This window comes from Heteronotia binoei, chromosome 4, assembly GCF_032191835.1.
Source record: "Heteronotia binoei isolate CCM8104 ecotype False Entrance Well chromosome 4, APGP_CSIRO_Hbin_v1, whole genome shotgun sequence".
In the NCBI taxonomy this organism is placed as follows: Eukaryota; Metazoa; Chordata; class Lepidosauria; order Squamata; family Gekkonidae; genus Heteronotia; species Heteronotia binoei.
In genome coordinates, this window is record NC_083226.1 from 30,152,474 (window position 1) to 30,175,371 (window position 22,898).

The window sequence follows — 22,898 nt, forward strand, 5'->3', positions numbered from 1 at the left end:
TATATATTATGCCTTGTGACAACCTTTTGGGGTTAACCACATTCTATAGACAGCAATGCCCAATCTACATACAAACCAACATCCAGACAACATGCATGCATTCAAATTCATCACAGTGAAGTCTACACTTTATGCATTTAAACAAATACTCATATAGATTATGAAGCAAAAATACCTTTTATGACGGAGCATTCTCTTTCTCAAAAGACTTATAAAAATCTCAAAAGATTTTATAAAAGCCACATTTTCACAGTTTTCATAGTCAGGCAAAAATATTTTCTGCATTAATATTTATAAAGTAATTTTTGGAGAGAAAGCCATGAAAAATTCTCATTTAACCACAAAATTAATTGCTTTCTGTCCATAAACACTGTGCCAAGGATTTACGGTAACCCCTTTATATTTTGCAGTTCCTTTAATTATATTCCAGAACGCTAAAGTTTTCATCCAGTTAACATCAAACAAACATCTTCAGGATCCACTTTTTGCATATTAATTGAGCCACTGACAGGAGTCTAATTAAGATCAATTAAAACTCAGAGATAAATCAACTACTAAGATGCCCCAGCTTCAAAGCTTCAAATGATAAAGGATTATGCTTCTGTAGCCAACAGCTGACAGCTTCAAGGTCATGAGTTCTGAAGCACAGACAGGAGAACACTGGAAAGAAACAGGAGCAATTACGCTTCAATCAAAATTAGCAGCATATTATAAAGGAAAGAGGGCAAGTTCCAGAGAATCCATTAAAATGGTTGAATGTGCCTCATCTCATCTGAAGAAAAGTCAGTTTCTTCTTAAAAACTGATATGGCCTACCAAAGCATCAAATCTTAAGCATACATATTAGGAAGCAGAGTTTTAATGAGTTCTACTGTATGTTCAAAACCAGACTGAAAGAAATCTTGCTGAAATGTCTAGCTCTACCATGCTGATGGCTCACTTGGGGGAAGGAGTGGAATAGAAATGCCAAACTTAATGCCCTGTTAAAATTACATTATATAATATTTACCCATTTGTGCCTGGAGCCACTCATTTGCTATACAAATTGATGTAATGCTATACCTAGTCATCTTTCCAAAGAGGTGGCAGGCAAGCTCCCCTCGTTACACAGAATCTGGCTTCTAGTCAAAACACACACACAGTGCTAAAATTAAAGAAACTTTCATTTATTAATCACAGGAGCTTTAATTGATCAAAGCTACCTCTATCCAGGGCTTTTTTTGTAGAAAAAGACCAGCAGGAACTTATTTGCATATTAGGTCACACCTCCTAACATCACCATTATTTCACACAGGGCTTTTTTGTAGATAAAGACCAGCAGAAACTTATTTGCATATTAGGCCACACACCCCTGACACCATGCTAGCCGGAACTGCGTTCCTGCTCAAAAAAAAGCCCTGCCTCTATCCACCTTCTCAGCCACATGCATAATATTATAAACCTCTATCACATCTCCACTTAACTGTCATTTCTCCAGACTGAGAAGTTCCAAACTCTTCAACCTTTACTCAGAGAAAAGGAACTTCAACCCTCTTGGTTGACCTTTGTATTTTCTCCTGCTCTGCAATGTCTTTTTTTGAGATACAACATCCAGAATTGGAAACACTATTTTAAATGACATTGCATCATAGCTTTATACAAGGACATTACAAGGTTGGCCATTGGATTTCTGAATCCTTTTTCTAATAGTTCCTAGCATAGCTTGCCTTTTTCACCACTGCTGTGCTCTGGGTCAACATTTTCATTGAGCTTTCCACAACTACTCCAAGATCTTTCAGTCTCAGCTCGTTCAGACCCCATCAGCATATATTGCAAATCAGGATTTTCGTTTCTAATACATGTCACACTTACACTATACTTTCAGACTTCAGAACTTGGCTAGGTTTGGGGATGGGTGAACCCCACATTCTCTTCATCCTGTTTTTAAGGAGTTGAATTCTGCCTAAAATTTACAGCTCCCTAAACGTTCCCATATTTTGCATAACCTTCAGTGACTTTCACATGCAAATTTAGTATATGCCTTTAAAAAGTCCAAGACTATCCACACAACACAGAGAAGTTTCACTGCACTAAGGACTGTAATGCACATATGTACTGTAAACATGGGTACAATGTGCACAATTCATGAAGCATGCTGAAAGAAGACAATGCTGTATTTAAGAAGCCGTGCACTGTATGCAACAAGGACTGATACTTTCGCAGTGCAATCCTAGCCAGAGTTACACCCTCTTAAGCCACTAACTCAGCTTACGACTGCACTGTTAGATGCTTGCAGGGCTAAGACTCAAAATGCTAGACACAACACATGTCTCCAAAGAAAGTCACTCCATTTATAGTTCATGCCAGGGTAGTGAAGCAGGGAATAATACTAGTATCCATATACAGAAAAAAGGAAGCACAGTTCATTAAAATCCACTATTGTATCTTTTGAGAGCGTCAGCTATTTGCAAGCCTCCTACTAAAACTGCAGTTACCCTGTTCTGACATGAAACACTACAAGATAGCTCTCTGTAAACAAGCATTTCCTCCTGTCTTCTTATAGACCCTTACTTGAAACCACAAGTAATGGTTTCCTGGTATACCACCCCCCTAAAAAAAGAAAAAAAGAAGAACATTGCGCTCAGGGGAGAAGAGTTTACTGGTGATCTCTAGACTGAAAAGCGCACAGCTGTCTCAGACAAAGTCAGGGCTTTTTTAGCCCTGGCACCAGCCTGGTGAAACTCTCCGCTGAATGACATCTGTGCTCTGCAGGACCTAATGCAGTTCCACAGGGCCTGTAAGACAGAGATGCTCCACCAGGCCTATGGGTGAGGACAGCAACAGTCTCCATCTAGCGTGGCTCTCGCCTTCCTTCGCCTCACTATGGATAAGGACACAAACTGTATACTGTATATATATCTGTATACTGTAAATTATTATTCAGTTACCAATGGTGTTTTAATTGTCAATCTGATTGTGAAATGTCATCTAATTAGAAATGTTGTCCCCTGCTCTGAGCCCTGTTGCACAGGGGAGGGGCGGGTTAAAAGTCTAATATAATAAATACTTCAAGCACGGGAGAGCAATTTTGCCACCGACTCATCAGGATGCCTGTGGGAACCAAGAATTTTCCTTCTGATAATCATGCAACTAATTTGTTTTATGAATGCAAAAGTGCTGGTTTGTTTTTTTCCCCTTTCAGGCTGCCAATGGTGCCACAAGAGTACATGTGGATAGGAGGGCAACTAACTCATGCGGAGTTATTTGAAAGGCAGTATTCAAATAAAATTAGTAGCGGCAACTAACCCATGTGGAGTTATTTGAAAGGCAGCATTACATACTGTTTATAATATAGTGGGTTTGATGCACTGAGGAGGCGAGGTGGTAGTAATAATTAGCTCTTTATTAGATACAGCATGGTAGGTGGCTGCTCTACAAAGAACGGAGAACTGGACCCACAGGGCCAACTATATACAACTCTGGGCTCCTGTACAAGCACGTTATTGGATCATTCAAATCAGCAGGGGGGGGGGCGTGATTGGAGCAGGGCAGCAGGGACTTGGATCCTACTACCCATTGTTCCCAAGTCCCCAAGCTCAGTCCTTCAGGCCCCAATGAGCCAGGCAGAAACACCATTGATATCTATATTAGTTCACATACATAACACTGTAGAAGGTAATAAACGTTCAATATATGATTCCTGACGTGGATAGCCCAGGCTAAACCAATCTTGTCAAACCTGAGAAGGTTTTTGTTAGTATTTGAATGGGAGACAACCAAGGAAGGCTACAGCTGCTACACAGAGGCAGGCAGTGGCAAACCACCTCTGAGCATCTATTGCCTTGAAAAATCTACGGGGTCATCATAAATCAGCTGCATCTTGATGGGAGGAAAGGGGGTGGGGGTTCCAGAGTGCACTGAGCTACACAAACTGATTCAGCTCAGTCCCTGAGTATCTTTACTCAGAAGTCCTACTGAGTAGAGTAGGACTTTCTCCCCCCTATGAAAAGACAGGATTGCTCATCAGTAACCTAGCACACACTGATGCCCCTCCTTATGACGCACAAATGCCTCACATCTCCACCATCCTACTCTAGAGTCCTATTCTAGTCATTGAGTATTAAAGGATGCAAAATGTTAGACCCCTTGGATTTCTGAAGATATGTAACCCAGCTATGCCATAAGAACTTTATTCCAACAGAACAAAGTACACACACACACATATATATATGAGGAATAAGCTCCACTAAATACTGTGGGACTTACTGTCAAGAAAGTGTTTCCTGCCAATGGTTTTATATTATTTTATATAATTTGATTGCAATGGCTTAATGTCAAGAGAGTGTTTCTTGCCCATGGTTTTATGTTATGTTATTTGACTGCAATGGCTTCACATTTATACTTGAAATGTATACTTTGATTTAAACTGCACACTGGCAGGGAGACTTTAACACAGGCAATGTTAAGACTAAAACAGACACTGCACAAAAGAGGCACCGCATCCCTTTCCTCTTTGACCTTGAAGGCCAGACACTTATCAGGACTGCTGGAGAGACTGTTCTAACTTTCATTTTCAGGGGAAAGATACCTAGCAGCTGGGGGAGGGTGTCATGGGAATATGTTTAAAATGCTTTTGCTGCTTTTTCTTGAGTGCCTATGATTGCTTATGTGTATTAACAGCTATGCCCAGTGTAGAAGTACCTGACCCTATCTTAGAAGGGCAGTTCTAACAAAGAAGCATTTTACTGTGAATATGTATCTCTTTCAATAAATACCTTATTTGATAAACATCATAAAGGCTGAGTTGATGAAAGCTGCACAGAAGCTGACACTTACATCTTAATAAACATGCTCAGGACCACACTAAATATAATTTATGGTTTTCCTGAATATTTTAACATAGGTTTCCAGGTAACTTAAGGGCAATGGAAGTATTGCTCTGAAATGTATGACAGTTATCCAGCAAATAAGAAATTTGCTGCTGCAGAAATTAGAGAATTTGAACTATCAGACACACAAGTTAACAATACCTTTCACCTATTTTATTACCATCAAAATTAAAGGTGCAAAAAAATCTAAAAAGGATGCTCTTCTTTATTTGACTAGAATGAGAAAGGAAGCTAGTAAATTCATGAGACTATGAAATAAAGACTTAGAGATGAGACTTAGAGATAAAGTATACACAGACAGAGGGGACCAGTGTTCCCTCTAAGGTGAGTTAGTGTGAGCTAGTTCAGAGTTTTTTAGCTTCTGGCTCACATATTTTTGTCTTAGCTCAGGAAAAATTGCCATAGAGCAGTAGTTCACAACTTCAATGCCCATGGGAATGCTGAGTGGGAATTTCCACTTGGCTTTTCCAGAGTCTAGTCCAACACTTTAACCACTACACCACACTGGCATGCATAACTCATCAAAGACTAAAGTTAGGAGACTCAAAATTGGCCAACCAGCTTCAGGATGATTGTAGGACTTCCATGGGCAAAACTGAAAGGCAAGAGAAAATCCTAGCCCAGGTGAGACAAACCACCACCACACTGTGCTATTTGCAACTGAACTAAGAGCCTCAGTGGCATAACTACGAAAATAATGCCACTTGTTTGAAAACTGGCCACTAACCCAGAATGATGACTGTTACAGTGTCAAAAATGAAGGGAACTGGAACACCTATCTTCAAGACAGAGAACATGTAATAAGAGAGTTTTAAGCAACCTGTCATGTGTCTCTAATACTCAGATCTACGACCCGCCATGGAAGGTTGCTGGGTGATACACTCTCATCCAGACCTATTTCACAAGGCTGCTGCGAGGATAAAAGGGAGGACAGGAGAACAATGCAGCTTTGGGTCCCCATGGGAGGAAAAGACTGGGTTTGGTATTTGTTATCAATCTCATTTTTAATGTAACTAAAAAGATTACATCATTTATCATATAGCAAAGTAGCCTTTACAATGAGCTATTAGATCTTCCACCAGCACAATAATGATTAACAACCCAGTGCCTGAACTGGGATTTGTAGCTTCTGTTCCATGTGTATAACCACTGAAATGGCCCGATGTTCCATTACCATGCATGTAAATAGGGGAAGGAGTATTCTTTTATAATTTGCTCGGTTATGGGGCAATACTAAACCCTCCCCCATCCCTCCCTGCAGCCTGTACATTCTGTCACTAAGCAGGATAGGGAAGAGAAAGTCTTGAGACCAGTAAGCAAAAATAAGGAGAGGGGGGTCACTGAAAAATTGGGTGCAGGGAGATAGAAATGAATGAGAAAAGTGTGGGAAAGAGGGAAGAGAAATGTGCCAAGTGCATGGAAAGGAGAAAAAAAGGTTAAACTATTATAGAAAGTTACCTTGGTTAGCAAGCTGCAGGCTGACAGTTAGGGTAGCAGCCATCAGCCAGGGTAACTTGTCTTGCTCTGTACATGGGTTTAGCATGATCCCTTAGGCAAGTCTGCTTCAGTCTTGGAGAAAGTGAAGTCTAGCAAATAACAGAGTGCCTTTTGCTGTGCTCAGACTTTCCTGCACCCTCAGCGGCTGTAGCCACAGCTGTATTAAATAATGAAGAGACTTTCTACTGGACATAGCAGACCTCTGGCTTCAAGACAGCTCCAACTGACTTGGGACCCCCAAATCCTGTCCCCTCCCCAAGCCCTCCTCTGATGGTGGCCCTGTTTTGGGGAATGTTTTTAATAAGCAACTGGCAAATCACAGATTGTAGCAGGGTAAGAGTAATCTAGCTTCTCTCACAATCTGACTTCCATTTAAGGAAAAAAAAGCGATGTTCTTGCTTTCATTGTGGAGATATGAGGGCAAAGGCATATTTCCACAGCATAAAGGGCTACAGAGAATGGCATCAATGTTGGCAGGACCAGGAAAAATATGGACTTCTCCATCCACCACCAGCTTTGCTGCATTCTTTCCAAAAAATATAATAAAACAGGTTTGTGAAAGATTACAGAAAAGCCTCAAAAAGGAAGATGTATGAAAGCACCAGGATGCTGAGGGGAAGTGAGAAAAATCCTGCTTTGCATTAGTATCCAAGCCAGTCCAAACACCCAGTGTAGAAGCAACTAAAATTACCAAAAAATAGATTAGTGGGAAAATGAATAAGAGTCTTCAAAGATGTTAAGAAACTGAAAGGGCAAGTTAAGAAACTATAGATCTGTCACTCTGTAATTATAATTTCTGGACCAACTTTTGAGGAATTGTCAGCACAAAGAACAGATGTGGAACTTATTGCAAACACGTGCAGTAAAAACAGAACTGTTCTGTTCAGAGAAAGACTCTTACATAGAGGTCTGCGGATTCCTAATGATGCCATTGGTCCATCTTAGTACCATTTCATGTAGTTGGCCAGTCCCCTCCAAGGTCTCAAAGCAGAGGGCTCCCCTAGTCTTGATATGCAAGATCCTTCTGAATCTGGGTACTCTACAACTGAGCTACAGCCTCCCCTAAAGAACCCCTCAGAACAAATCCCTTTGCTGAAGAAAAATGGGACTCAGTTACTGACAAAGAAAAGTGATTATTAACCCTTCTGTGTGCAAACCGTATTTAAGAGTCTGAGGAAAAAATACAGAGCTTTATTCCATGACACTGAATTGGTCCATTAAGATATTCGACTGATGGCTAAACTGCGACTCAAGAGCCACAAGAGGCCTTTTCACACATATTGTGCGGCTCCTGGAAGGAGAGGAGGAACTTAATGCAGGCTTACTCTCAAGTAAGTATGCTTAGCATCAAGACCCTCAGTCGGCCTGAGCACTGACCCATAGGTAGGCAACTATTTCTGCTGTGTGTGAAGCTTTGAAGGAAAGGGAAATAGGTTTGCAAGCTCTTCTCCACCACAGAGGTTGCCCGAAGACCTAAAGTGGGGAAAGAGAGTGCAAGGGCCAAGATAGCCATTGGAAAGAGGGATGGAATTAAAGAGGGCATCACAGGGTTCCCTCTTAGTTTCATAGCTCTTGTAGGAGTTGCACTTACTAACCTTGGTGTCAAGGTAAAGAATGATGCATAATGATGTGAACTGTGGTCAGTGATTTATATGGTACATATCTGTTTCCTTCTCCCACTGGTGCCAAAACATAATTACCTATGCTGGTCTTATGGGGACTGTTTTGCAGCTCTTAAACATTTTGACGTTTATTCTATGTGGCTCTTACATTAAGCGAGTCTGGCCACCCCTGATATATGAGATCTATGTCAACAGCTTTTTCTGCCTGTGTTTTCCTCCCCACTCCCATCAGCATGTCAAAACGTTTCACCTCCTTATCAGGCATGTACATATACACAAATATATGATGCGGGAAAGGACTGGTGAATATCAGAATACCTTTAACCAACAAGTACAAAGCAGCCTTCACAAACCACACATCACACCTTTGCAAACAGCCCAAAACTGGAGGTTTATTGATATGGTTGCCAACAGGTCTGGAAAGGAGTGTCCTGCCCCTTTCCCAGAGGCATAACAGGATGTTATTTACGTCTAAGCCATAAAAACTTCAGTTATCCATTTTGCACACATCAATCCCCTTTTAAAGGGAAAGGCTTTGTGACAGGCCTATTTACTGAACCCTATGGGCCATCTTACAGGGCTAGTACCCTGTTTGGCTTGTTGAACCACAAGCTGTGCAGGCCTGATCTGTCTGGAGTTCTCTCTTTACAAAAGGCTGTGAAATAACTCTCAAAGTCCGAATGGGGGGGGGAGACAGAAAAGATAGTCATTCAACATGTAGTATTTCCCGCCCCCCCCCCCCCTCAACACTTCCAAGTTAAATATCAAAAAAGGCTGCAATTGTCACTATTCAACATACAGAATTTCTCCATCTGGCTACAAACTCTACATTCTCTTCACTCTCCCTCCCTTAAATCAAGCCTGGAGTTACTTCTAAGAGGCAAATTTCCAGAACTTAATGAGTGGGTGTGAGAAAATTGTGTCTAGTATACTCAGAACTGTTTCGTGGAGAGGAACAAGCAGCTTCATGCAGTAATTATCCATATTTTGCTTTCACTTACTAATAATTTTTAGTTAAAACAATACTGATGAGGTTGGAAAGAAAGGCGCCTAACCCTTCACCAACCAGTGTGGCGTAACAGAGTACTGGACTTCATCTGGTAGTCTCAGTTCAAACCCCATTCTGCTATGAAGCTTACAGGGTTATCTTAGCCCAGTCACTCTGTCTCCACCTAACCAATTTCCCAGGGTTGTTGGCAGACCCGAAGCTATGGAGGAGCCCGGTGGGGAGAGGCACCACTAATCTTCCCTCTGTTTTACCTTTCTGGCTCCTCCGCCATTGTTTGTTGCCATTGCTCTTGTGCTGCATTCCCTGCTCTCCTGCCACCGCAGCACCTTCCCCACTCTTGTGCTGCCTCCTGTGCTCTCATGCCATGGCACTGCCTTCCCCACTCTCCTGCCTCCTTCCCTGCTCTTCTGCAGCTTTCTCACTCATAAACACACTGGTGCACACACTCTCGGAGTACCACCGTGATGGCTCAACAGGGGAGCAGGCTGCCCAGATTTTTAAAAAATTGTGGTATCATTTTGTGCCCCACCCCACCCCCATCTAAAATTTTATCTCCTAGCCCCCCTCGTCTAAAATTTTCTGGCTACACAGGCCCATGTTGGTGAGGATAAAATGAGGAAGAGAGAACCTTGTACACCAATCTGCACTCTTCAGAGGAATGGCAGGATAAGAATATACCATTCAGACAATATTTATATATCTGTTTGCGTGCCTCTGCCTTCCTCCAGGGGAAGAAAGAGAGAGACAGACAGGCATTGGTAGAAGATGGCTGGATGGATAGATGGCTGGATGATAGATAGACAGACAGACAGACACACAGGGGGGAAAGAATTTTTATATAAAAGCTACAGAAACTTCAGGTACTTGGCCTTGGTAATATTCCACCCACCCACTCTTTTAGAGTAAGCAGTGAACCCCGCCCCCTTCTTCTTTCTTCTAGCCTTAAAGGAAAGGTAAGTACTGAAGGCTAGAAGAGTCCACATCAGAGCTGAGCCAGGTGGACTGGGCAGTCACAATACAGACATTGTGCATACCTCACATCTGGTAGAGAGAAATCTGAGCATGTACTAGCACCCAGGCTCACAGCATGAAACCAGGCTATTGGGACAATGTTGACCCCAGTGGTATAGCTGGATGAGGCAACCCAGGTTCACATGCCAGCACCCATCAGTTAAGAGGTGCTAAGCTTTCAACACTGGATCGAGCAAGCAGTGAGCCTGAGAGGGCCAAACTCCAGGCTGAGCTGAAAGAACAGAAGGCTCACCTCGAAAGAGAGCAGACGAAGGGTGCTCTGCCTGCAGATTCAGGTGAGAGAGTGTGTACCCTGATGAAGTTAGAGGAAGTTGGCACTAACTCAACAATGGCAGCCTTCTACTAGCTCATCTGCAAAGACAGACAGACCAGAAAAATCCTTTGTACAGAAAAAGGGAGGACATCCAAGTTTTACTTCAGAACTCTTGAGCAGTTTTGTGTTGATTATGAAATCCCTCCAAAGTGGTACATGGGGAAACTGAGGCTACAACTAATTAGGGTCCTGACTTCTGTGTCTGGACAGACAGAAGGCAGGGACAGAACTGATTATATACAGTATAAGCAGAGTCTGTGATATGGATGGATTTGTCCAAAGATGGGGATCAGAAGGAATTTGGAGACATTAAGTAAGAGAACAGATAAGCCTATACCCAGCTAATATGTATCTGTGGCTTGAGATGGCAAAGGAAAAATCGCCAATTGACATAAAAGTCCTAGTGTGAACAGATGGGTTCTTGACAGTTGTGCATCTCAGTGTTCTTTGCGCATCTTAGTGTTCTTTCCACTTAGCTTAAATGGATAAAAGAATTTTGAAAATAGTCAAGGAGCCAGAACCAAACGACTCAGCCTTCCATCCTTCTGAGGTCGGTAAAATGTGTACCCAGCTTGCTGGGGGGAAAGTGTAATGACCGCGGAAGGCAATGGCAAATCACCCCGTAAAAAGGTCTGCCATGAAAGCAGCATCACCCCAGAGTCGAAAACGACTGGTGCTTGCACAGGGGACCTTTCTTTTCCTTTCCTATATCCCAGAAGAGGCCCCCAGTAGGGGTCAGTCACCAGAGATCAATATAACTTCCAGGTGCAGACACACAAACATACAAAATGAGGTGGGAGGGAGTGAAACTGACATAATATGCCTAGGAGATACATCATTAATTTACTGGAGGAATACAGGTATCCAGGACAGACTCATACTGACTTCTAAGTTGCAGTGTGACTATATTGCACAAGCTCTTTTTCTTAGAAAACTGTTCATACATACAACTATTGCCAAACAATTCATACATATTTTTTAAAAAAATCAGCAAAAAGACAGAATAAAAAGTAAAAAATCCCTACAGAATTTAGTGACGATGGTGGCATAGACAGGTTCTCGGATTTACCTTCAAGCAGTGGCAAAGGCCAATCCTACTGTCTGCTACATTTTTATTCCACCTCCCTCCAAAAACCCTGGGATGGTATATATGGTTCTTTTCTCCACTCTGCTCCCACAACAATACTGTGTAGTAGGCAGAAGTGAGAGACAGTGATTGGCCCAAGGTCACTCTGTTGACTTTACTGCCAAGGGTGAGCTGGGAGCCCACATCTCACCAATCCTAGTCCAGCATTCTAATCATCACATCATGCTGGCACTCTCTGTTCAAATGGATTTACCGTAAGTCTTTGTCCATGATGGACAGCTGTATCCTGTCATGCTGCTCAGCAGCTATGACATCACAGAGACCTGCCAAGAATCCTTGAAATATGGGGAAGCCCCTCTCAGAAATGAAGCCCAAACAAAAGTCCCATCAACAGGAGGCACTACAGAACTTTGGCCACAATAGCCTAGAAGAAAATGGCAGATATACGTCAGTATCAGTGGAGGTATCACTTGGGCTTCAGGCATATGTGCACTTGATGGGTAGAAAAGCCAATTAAGCAAAAGCATTACTATTTTAGAGTCAGTGCGTTAACTGCTCAATTAAAAATAAAAATTCAATTTGCAGCCAAGAATGTGCTAATAATGTTATTTTCTCTCTGGACTGAAGATGGGAATATTATTTGGCACTTGTATTGGCATAATGAGAAGCATCTGTTTTAACAAGCTTTCTGGAAACACAGGTACATTGAACTGATTGCTAAGCTTTTATGACGTCCAGTTTCTGCCTTTGTTCTTATCAACCACTGCTGGTGGATAGAAACTGGTGAATTCATCAAACTCATTCTGTACCTTCAGAAAGACTTTTAAGAAAGCAACAATAATCAGAGCCTTTGTAAGTACATCTGACCCACTGAGCAAATGAGATGATATCTACATAGAAGAAATTCAAAGAGTACATCAAACTGTCCTATGATGATACATACTTTGCATATCTACTAGATAGTATTCTGCATATTACTAAATGTAGACATCACTCAGATTCAGACCTCTGGCTTCTAGGAAAGTTCAGAAACACTTGATAGGCTGTTTCCAAAAACATATATCTACAGAAATAAGGTATTTTTTGGAACATGTCAACCTCATATTGAAAAGAAGCCTTTACAGTATTAAAAGTCAGAATGTGACTGGGGTCATAGACCCTTTGATAACTTTTTGTCAGACATCCAAGATGACAAACACCAGTTCTTCGCAGAGAATTATGGACCATAAACAAAATCCAAAAAGATAGGAATTTGTCAGCATTTCCACATACAGCCAAACTGAAAATTTAAATCTCAGATTGACCATGATGAATTCAAGTCACCATGTTCTTTACTACTAGCATACTTTTGTACAGAATATAGAAATGATGCAACCTCAGTCCCATTGAGTATTTAGATGAGTCTGTCTCAAGACAGTCAAGGAAGAGAGGCCAATCACTGACAAATGACTACAGGGGAAGAGTTATTCATGGAATGGATCAAGTGGCAGGACAGATAACTGAGATAAAGCAAAGCTAAGATGCTGAAAAATAGGTCTCACAACTACCAGAAATGGAGGCAGCGCATGAGACAATAGGTGAGCCTGTACAAACCAGGGAAAGAGAGATCAAGCTGGGATGAGAAAGCAGAGAAGGGAGCAAACACTGCAGAAAGGCTTAAAAGTAAAGACGAGAAGCCCTGAATTGATTAAGGCAGCAGCACTCCTAAAAAGGTCTATGCATAATCCTACTTTGGTCTATTCAGTCAGGGTTACTCCCTGGAAAACAGTTTTAGGATTGCTGTGGAAAACAGTGATAGGGACTCCCAGTGCAATGCAAGGTCTGTTGATCGTGTTTCAGGCTCACAACAAGCTTTTTCAACAACCTCCTCCCTTCTCCCATACAAAGTCTCTGCTCCAGACCAAAGTTTGCTCTCTCATTTGTGTCATAGTTTTGGGCTTCTTATAATAACTTTAGATCACTCAAAGATAATTTTCTGAAGTGTACAAGGAGCTAAAATTAGGTTAAAATTTAAGCCATTACACTAGATAAACAAAACTGTTGGTTCTCAGATTTTGTTATAGTTTCCCTCAAATTTTAAGACAGGCTTAACTAGGCAGGATCCAGGAGATCCATGACCAAGACATTCAAGATTTTGTTTTACACTTTAAAGCAAGTATTTTGTGAAGCTATTAATCTGAACAAGACCGCAATAGTAGGAAGTGGGTGTTTAACCCTTTGCCACTGCCCAAATCACAATCACGCACTCATAACAGCTCTGTGTGCCTGAGAGTTAGCGAGAGAGATACTAAGTCTGACTTTTGCAAAATTAAAAATACAGGGGAGTAAAATGTACACCCTAGTTCTTCCAATCACAGTCTAAATCACTAGTTCTTAACAGCAAAACATCACCTCAAATATTCCGTACCATTGTTAAAAACACACAGAGCATAACCACACAGATCCAAAATTCTCTTGGCTTTATTTCAAGCCAAGGGATAATCCACAAAGTACATACTGTATCAACGAATGTTAAGAAGGGACAGCAAAGCTGTTATAAGAGAGCTAGTGTTCTGCAGCAGTTAGGAGTTTGGGAAGATGATCTGGGAGACCCTGGTTCAAACCTCACTTTCTGCTAAGGACAGTCATTCTCTCTTAGCCTAACCTATTGCACATACTTGTGAGGATAAAACTGAGGAAGGGAGAATCCATATGCCATCCTGAGCTCCTTGGAGAAAAGGCAGGATAAAAAATGCACTAGACAGAAAAGAGTGAAGGGATCCTAAGTTAAAATGGAACATAAAACGACAAGCTGGGAGGAGAGATATTGAAAAGAATGTAACAATTTCTTGGAATCCACCCCCCCACAAAAAAACAGACTAACGTTATTATTGACATATTGCTCCATAAAGAAAGAGCCAAAGAACAGAGCAAGAAAAGCAATCCCTACTCAGTGTTTAACGGACAAGTTTCACAATATGCATATTTCAGTTGGTCCGACACAGATGCAGGACCTGGTGTATTTCCTTGATCATCCTTGCTTACAATAAAGCATTTTATCCAGCAATGTCATATTCTGTGTCTTCAAGATTTAAATGAGTTCACACAAGACTGTTGCACGTTTAAAGTTCAACCAAACAGCAGGAAGACGCCTGAAAGTAACTTACAGTACAACCTTAAGCAGAGCTACGTCCTTCTAAGCCCACTGACTTCAATGGACTTAAAAGGGTGTGTAACTTTGCTTAGGACTGAACTCTTAGTCAGAAAGGACGGCCCTTGCGTAACCTCTGCTTACACTTCTTCAAAAGCGGCAGACGTAAAAGAAATCCTCTTCCTCCTCAATATCCCCCATTATTGCTCAACTACATCCAGCTACCCAGAACATTACTCATATTCTCTGATTCCGTACCTGGCTAGTACTCACGGGGGAGGGATATGTTATTTTACATAACAGGGATATGAGCATATGCTTAATCACGGTGCCAGCAATGTACATCTTTAAACACCAATGTTGTCCTTCTGTGTGTGACCTTCCTGTTCAGAGCCATCTTAAAACGTCTCTGCAAGTTACAACAGATCAACATGTCCTTGTATGCTAAGACACCAATATGTGTGTATGAAGAACAAAAACCACTTCCTTTTAGGACAAAGGGAGGGAGGGAAGGAAGGAGGGAAGGAAGGAGGGAAGGAAGGAGGGAGGGAAGGAGGGAGGGAAGGAGGGAGGGAAGGAGGGAGGGAAGGAAGGAGGGAAGGAAGGAGGGAAGGAGGGAAGGAAGGAAGGAGGGAAGGAGGGAAGGAGGGAAGGAAGGAGGGAAGGAAGGAGGGAAGGAAGGAGGGAAGGAGGGAAGGAGGGAAGGAGGGAAGGAGGGAAGGAAGGAAGGAAGGAAGGAAGGAAGGAAGGAAGGAAGGAAGGAAGGAAGGAAGGAAGGAAGGAAGGAAGGAAGGAAGGAAGGAAGGAAGGAAGGAAGGAAGCTGTTCTATTTCTTTTATTTCCATTGAATTGCCAAGGGGATGTTTTCCCCTAACTTTTGGTGCTGTTTTTAACAAATAAGGCTTCTACATATGCACAGCATGAGGCTTCAGATAGGCTCCATGCAGTTAAAAACAGGTCTAATTAGATATTTTTACCACACACACCCCAATGCTACTGGATAGACCAACACTGCAATTCTATACAGAGTTACTCCCCTTTAAGCCTGCTGAGTTCTATGGACCTAGGAGGATGTAACTCTGCTTAGGATGGCCTTGTAAGACCTCAAGCTCACAAAGTCATACATTCAGTCCTACCATATGCTCCTCAAGGTAGGAAGAAGATACCAAATGAGACCAAGGAGACAGTATTCTCAGTGTCCTCTTCGCAGACTCTAAGTAAGTCCAATGTACACTTGATCAGTTCAGAGGAAGAAGTGCTTAACTGAAGTGCTTAAATGATGAAATTTAAACTGTGTTAAAAAATAAAAGATTGGTATGAACAGGGATGAATGCACAAAATAAACTCAAATTCTGCATAAAGGAGAAGCAATTTCTGTTTTTCAGATTAATCACATGGTACTACTTATTTCATTATTAATTCCAACTGTAACATTTGAGTTTCTGATGCAGAGCAAGGAAGATGCAGGACAGTCACAGACACTGACCCAATGGAGAAATGCCCAGACCAGCTCTAATCTTTTCTGACTACTTATACCTTTCCAAATCATTTTTTCCCCAAATCAGGATGAAAGCCACCTAAGTGTGAGGGACACAGGTCTCTCTCATACTGTTTCGCTGATGTTCCAATGTCCTTGATGAACAGAGAAAGAATTGCTGCTAGATCTTCACACCCACCAATCACTCCAGTTCAGAGCCAGGAATGGAAGAAACCACATATCTATTCCACTAAAAGTACAAAAGCATGTCGTCCATTCATTAAATCCAACCTTCATTGGAGCACCTTGAAAGGAGGCCAGATCATATGCATGGCTTGCAATGGCAGACTGCCTTTCTCTTTAAACAAAACAAGCAACACCAACAGTTTTGCCTTAAAGATCCAGCAGTTTCCAAGAGCTAAGGAAAAGGGCATCATGGTTGTAACTCTTTAAAAGGAATAGCAGCCTGAAGAACAGCAATGACATGAGATACCTTACAATATAAAGGACACAAGAAAATGAGGCAATGAGGCTCAGGCTCTAGTCCTCATGAAAACAGCAACCTTTCAGTATGTCAGTATCCAAGGGCTGGAGAGATCACTTCACTTTATAGTACTACCCAATGCTGGTTCCAGGGTTTTTTTGGGGGGAAGGGCTGGACAAATAATGCCTAGGGGGTCTGGTTCGACTTAACCCAAGCTCCCCCGTGCTTCCCTTTTCCACAACCCAATTCTGTATCCTTCTGTTGCTCACAAGCCCTCCTACCACTTATGCTTACAGACATCTGCACCACAACCATGCCCCTTTTCTGACAGCACTGGCATATTACTTCTCTGGGAAGTGGGAACATGGGTGGTGGAGTGCTTGCAAATGAACAGGCAGGGATGAGCATGGAGGTGCATGGGGGGGGGGTTCAGTGACTACAGACACAACCAGAAGTTCTGGGCCCTGACAGCTGGCCCACTTCAAGCTACATCAATGCCAGCCATGCTGCTACTACTATGCAAGTCTCAAGGAACATGAAAGAAACACAACCATACACTCAACTTGCCTCAAACCTCCCATGATTACATACCAATTCCTTCTTCCAGTAATAAGGCAAGAGCTGGTAAGAAGAGAAAAAGCCAGCCAATGAAAAGTGAAAGCTACCTGCCAACTTACCGACCTGCCCATCCACACCTCAATGATGCAGCGCCTTGAGTAATCTGATCTGACAAAACCTGCTCTTCCAGAAAGCTTGCCCTGGGATAGCGGATTTATGGGCAAGATTGCCTTAAAAATACACTTTTCAATAAACCTGTGCTTGAGGGAGGGGAAGAGAATAAGTCCTTTCTTAGCCTGGCAGCCCACCAAGAATGTGACAAGGATGCTGGTGAGCGGAGGCATATTCCACACCAGGTGTTCTCAGTGTGATGCCCATGGGTGTCACGGTGCCAGTCAACACCTTTCCTGGTACCAACCAAGTGTTTTTTAGAATGAGGGTGGGGCCAGCAGAGCTTCAGATTGGCCACAATGAAGATCAGATGAACTGTGCAAATTATAATACAATTGAATCAATTGCAGCTGCCAGTATTGGTATGGTTTTCTCTCACTTCTCCAGGGTATTTTTAAAATTATGCCTCTTCTTCCCCGCGCCTGGTCTTCCTCTGTGTAGTTAGCTCCACCTCCTGCAGCAGCCATTTTATAGTTGTACTCACCACTCTATGTCAGAATTTCAAAGGTGCTCACAGGATCAAAAAGATTTGGGACCCTTGTTACACACCTTAGTACTAAGTCAACTATTTCCAGAGAACAGTTTGTATCAAGGTCCAGCTGTTCACACTATCCAGTTGTCTTTTTTTTTTCCCTTTGGGGGAGGAGAGAAATGCTAGATACTTTTTGCATTGTATATTTAAAAGCTGCCAAAAATAACAATCATAAAGATTCCTCCAGCTTCCAATGGTTATCTTAATGAGTTAACCAATAAGAAATCCTTTATATGTTATATTTCTACCTAAAAGGAAACCATTTATTTAGACAATTACATCCTGTGAAGTACCGGTAGGTCAGGCTGAGCAAATGTGACTGGCCCAAAGCCATCGACAGCAGAGCAAGGATTCAAACTTGGGTCTCCCAGACCCTAACCTAACTGCTACACCACACTGGCTGTTACAATATTTTCCCATCAGAGGTGGGGTGGTGGTGGTGGAGGAAACCACTGGCAATTCCAGAAGACAAAAGTCTTTGTTCACAAAATAAAAGAAGCAATCCGGAAAGACTTACCAAATAAATATCTACCTGTCTGACAGATAGATATAAAAGGGCAAGTATCTTGTCAGGAAAATACATATACACTGTGAACTTTGCAAGGACAAGCGCCTTTGAACATACGAAGCGGCCTTATACTTAATCAAACCCTCAGCTCATCAAAATCAGTATTGTCTACTCAGACTGGCAAAGGCTCTCCAGGGTCTCAAGCTGAGGTTTTCCATGCCTATTGGCCTGGACCCTTTTTAGTTGGAAGATGCCACGGATTGAACACCTGGGACCTTCTGCTTACCAAGCAGATGCTCTACCACTGAGCCACCGTCCTTCCCCAATGAAATGAAAGATACCTTCCATTTGTTTCAACTACAACACAAAAAGTTTTTTCTGGCAAAATGATGTAGGAATGTAGGCAACTTCACCTGATAAATATCAACCTATTCCAGAGATGCTTAATACAAGTTCCATCTTCCACCTGTTTCTCCCTCCCCCAGGAGATAGCAATATGGTTGGTTCTGATGCCATCTCTAAGAATTTTTTTAGAATTCTTAGCATTTTTAGACCAAGGTTTTAACGACTTCTTGTATTTTTGTTCTTTGTTGGTGTTTTGATGTAAACTGCCTTGAGTCTGATTAGGAAGGGCAGTTATAAATCCAGTGTATTAAATAATAACAAAATGCCCCATCTTGGCAATCTTACAAGGAAAGGCACTTTGCATCTGGGTCCCTTGTAACAGGGAACACTTTCCCCATCACAGATATTAAGTCATAAAGAAAGCATCAGCGGATTAATTTCTCCCTCTGACATGATGCTGTTAAAAAGCAGAAGGGGAGGGGGGGGGCATTGACAATATTGCAAAGAAAATTCTCTTGAACTGAGACCTACTACAACAGTGAAAGCTTTTCCTGCCACATAGGTGAAGTGATCATAAGGGCTTCCCTAATTTCTGTCTATATAACCGGCTGCTGTTCAAGACAAACCCCATCAAGGGGAAATAAAAGGCTGGCAATGCTAGGAAAATCCTGTTACCTCTTTGCCCAGCAGAAACAAAGTCTTGGAACCAACAGTGTTTATTACTACATACACTTCCGTGGGCTTGAAAAACCCCACTTTTTCAGATGCAACCTCCTACCTCTCTGGATTTTTTTTTCCTCCCACCAGTCTAGAAAAGAAAAGTATGGCGAAAGATTTACCTGCTGTATTTCTGCTTGCAAACAGGCAACCATCCAAGACACAGAAAACTTGCAGGATGAAGAGAGGAGTGAAACGGGGTTACCAAACCATATTGGCAGCCCTTAACCGATGAAGATCAGAGACGGAAATACATGCCCCCCCCTCCCATGGCAACACACTTACCTGGGAGTAAGGCCCATGTAACAAAGCAGGACATGACTTCTGTATACGATTGTACTGGACAGCAAAGGGACAGAATGCGATCCCCCCCCCCGACGCTTTCAAGTCCCATGCCTCCTTCCCTGGGAGTAAGCCCCATCGAATAGTATAGGGCTTACTTCCGAGTAGGCTTACACTATGCGCTCTCTCTCACCCCCACCCACCCAGAGGCAAGCATTTACCTTCGCACAGGTACCCCGCCAGCCCCCAGATGAAGTCAGTGCAGTAGTGGCAGAAGGTGGGCTTGGTGAGGGTGACCCTCTTGAAGCTGTGCCCGGGCGCGCTCCCACGCGGCGTTGTCTGCGGCTGTTTGGGCGACGCGGGCGCCTGCTGAGGCAGCGGCGGCGACGGCTTGGTCGACGACGGAGTGGGCAGCGAACGGCTCTTGCCGCCTCTCCCCAACAGCGGGCTGGCCACAGGGCTGGAGCCGCGGCTGCCGCCCAGCACGGAACGGGCTCCGTCTGCCATGCCGCTGCCGGCGCTGGGGCTCCAGAAGCGGCGCTCCTCCTCACTCAGTCTCCTCGCCGTCGCCGCCGGGACGCTTCTTCCCGCCTCCTTCCCCCTCACAGGAACAGGCGCGCTTCTCCCTCTGGGCCGCCGCCGCCTTGAGAGGAGGTTCGTGAGGAGAAGGAGCAACGGGCTGCCTCTCTGGCGAGACTTCCGCCGTGCTGCTAGGGAAGCCAGAGGCGGCGGCGGCGGCGGGCCGAAGGAGGAGGAGGGGGCGGACGAACGAACCAGAAGGAGGGACGCAGAGGGCGGGGCTTCGCTTCAACCGCCGCAGCACCGCAGCCCGCCTCAAGCTCTGCTCCCCCGCCCTCAGGCGCAGGCCACTCACCCCGAGGCCGCCTCCTACTGCCGGGCTCGCGAAACGGCCGGGGTATGGGGAGGGGGGGGTTACGCAGCGAGAGGGGCTCGGGTGGGTTTACACGGAAGGAAGCCTGACCAGGCTCGCCTCGAGAACCGCTGTCGATGGAGGCTTCTCTTCCCACGCAGAGCGGTGCAACAGCCCTGTGAAGCTGACTTACCCCAGCCACAGCAACAAGAATCAAGTGAAGGGGGACAGCCCCAAACCCGTCACCGTTTATTTCCCGACGAGGTAGCCTGGCCAGCGTGGTGGCGTCGTGGTTAAGAATGGCGGGCTGCGCGCAATCTGGGCCGTTCGAAATGGTGACTTGGCCACGGGGATTCGTTGAGTGACCTTGCTTGGGTCGTTCGCACGTTCTCCGCCTAACCTAAGTCAGGAGGTGGTGGTTAGGGGGAAAAAAATCGAGGGAGATTGATGTTAGAAGCTGTTTTGGGGTCGCCCTTGGGAGATGAGCAGGGCCTAAATATTTAAAGAAATAGATCCCGGGTGGGGGTCAGAATAGGCAGTTTGCACAGACACAAAGTTTTCATAAGGAAAAAGCACCATGTGCTCCCTGAGGAATGTCTGACAGTGCCATTAAAGGTAAGATAGACTAGTTCCACTAACAAATATGGGCTGCAGCCAGGGCTTTTTTGTAGAAAAAGCCCAGCAGGAACTAATTTGCATATCAGGCCATATCCCCTGGTGCCAAGCCAGCCGGAACTGCGTTCCTGTTTTTTAAAAAAAGCCCTGGCTGCAGCTGAAAGGTTGCTACCTGGTCAGTTCATCTTTCTCCCAGCCCCTTAGTAGAATCATAAAATAAAGAGCAAGGAGGAAATGATTGGTTTTGTTATAATTTTTTTGTCAGGTGTGTGAATGTTTAATTTCTGATAATGAGCATTTTGCACATGGTCAGAGGCACAGTAGCCTTCAAACATTTTTAAACAGGTGCTTTCATTTGACGAAGAAAAAAAGAGGCAAGTCCACACATCCTTGGAGTTTTTTGCTTGAGGTCCCCCCACCTCCCACTTTGTGTTTTAAAACAATTTATTAATAGCATATGGTAACAATGTCAAATTATATCGTTACAATCCCTAACCCATATGATATTTTTCTAATCCCCCCTCCCTCCTTTACTAGACTTCCGCCAATGTTATATACTTAAGTTCACTTAGAAAGGTACCCTTAACCCATCAAAGTTCAATTTTCCCTTTTTCTTAAATTCATTTAAAAAATTGTCCAATGTCCTTTTTCTATATATCCTCTAAATTTCTTCCATTCCCTCTTAAACACTTCCAAATCTTAGTCTCTTAAAATGTATCCATTTGTATTTCCTTGTTTACTTCTTCTATAGACTATTTCAACAATAATTTATATATTTTCGATATTAATTTTTCATTATCTCCAAGCAGAACCCTTTCCAATTCTGTTTGCTCACGTCTAATTCCAACAGATTTAATATCATTTTCCATCAAGTTTTTTATTTGTTGCATTTGAAACCAGTCATACTTTCTATGACTATTCCATCATATCTTTGTCCATCTTGCACCATAACTTTTCATAATTGTTTTTATACAAATCGATATTCTTCATAGTTATTTCTAGACCTAAATATTTAACTTTAGGAGTAACTTCACATCCTGTCAAAATCTGCAATTCTTTCTATTTGGTTGCATATTTTTGCATAAAAATTTCAACTTCTCTTTATTTATATATAGTCCTGCCATTTCTCCGTATTCTTTTATCTTAGCTATCAACAAAGGTATCGCTTGGATCAGACTCTGTTATGAACACAATGTCATCTGCAAATGCTTTATATTTATAAGAAAATCCTCTAATTTTCAGTCCTTCTATCTCTTTGTCATCTTGTATTTGCCTTAACAAAATGTCAAGAGTCATTATAAACAACAATGGTGAAAGCGGACATCCTTGTCTTGTACCTTTGCTCACCTTCATTTCTTTTGTAAGGTCTGCATTTATACACAACTTTGCATATTGATCCGTGTATATTGCTTTCGTCATTCTTATAAAATATTCTCCCAGATTTGTTTTTTCCATTACTGCAAACAAAGTCCCAGTTCAAATTATCAAAGGCTTTTTCTGCATCCACAAAAAATAATGCCGCCTCTTTTTCTGGGTGTTTCTCATAATATTCTACAATATTTACAACAGTTCTTACATTGTCTCTTATTTGCCTTTTAGGGAGAAATCCCGCTTGATCTTCCTTTATAAAGTTAATCAAATATTGCTTAAGTTGTTCTGCCAAGATTCTTGTGTAAATCTTATAATCATTATTTAGTAATGAAATTGGTCTATAGTTCTTTACATTTGTGACATCTCTATCTTCCTTGGGGATCAGTGAAATTACAGCTTCTTTCCAAGTA

At 42.8% G+C, this 22,898-nt stretch overlaps 1 protein-coding gene across 1 annotated transcript in view; it reads right to left on the minus strand.

Annotated features, from left to right (window-relative positions):
- DGKQ (diacylglycerol kinase theta) overlaps window positions 1–20,174 on the minus strand; it is a 92,938-nt gene extending 72,764 nt beyond the window's left edge. The window contains exon 1 of the mRNA XM_060237043.1: window positions 19,853–20,174. Coding sequence (XP_060093026.1) covers window positions 19,853–20,138 — 286 coding nt within the window. The 5' untranslated portion in view covers window positions 20,139–20,174. The remainder of the gene's footprint in view (window positions 1–19,852) is intronic.
- Between the last annotated feature and the right edge of the window lie 2,724 nt (window positions 20,175–22,898).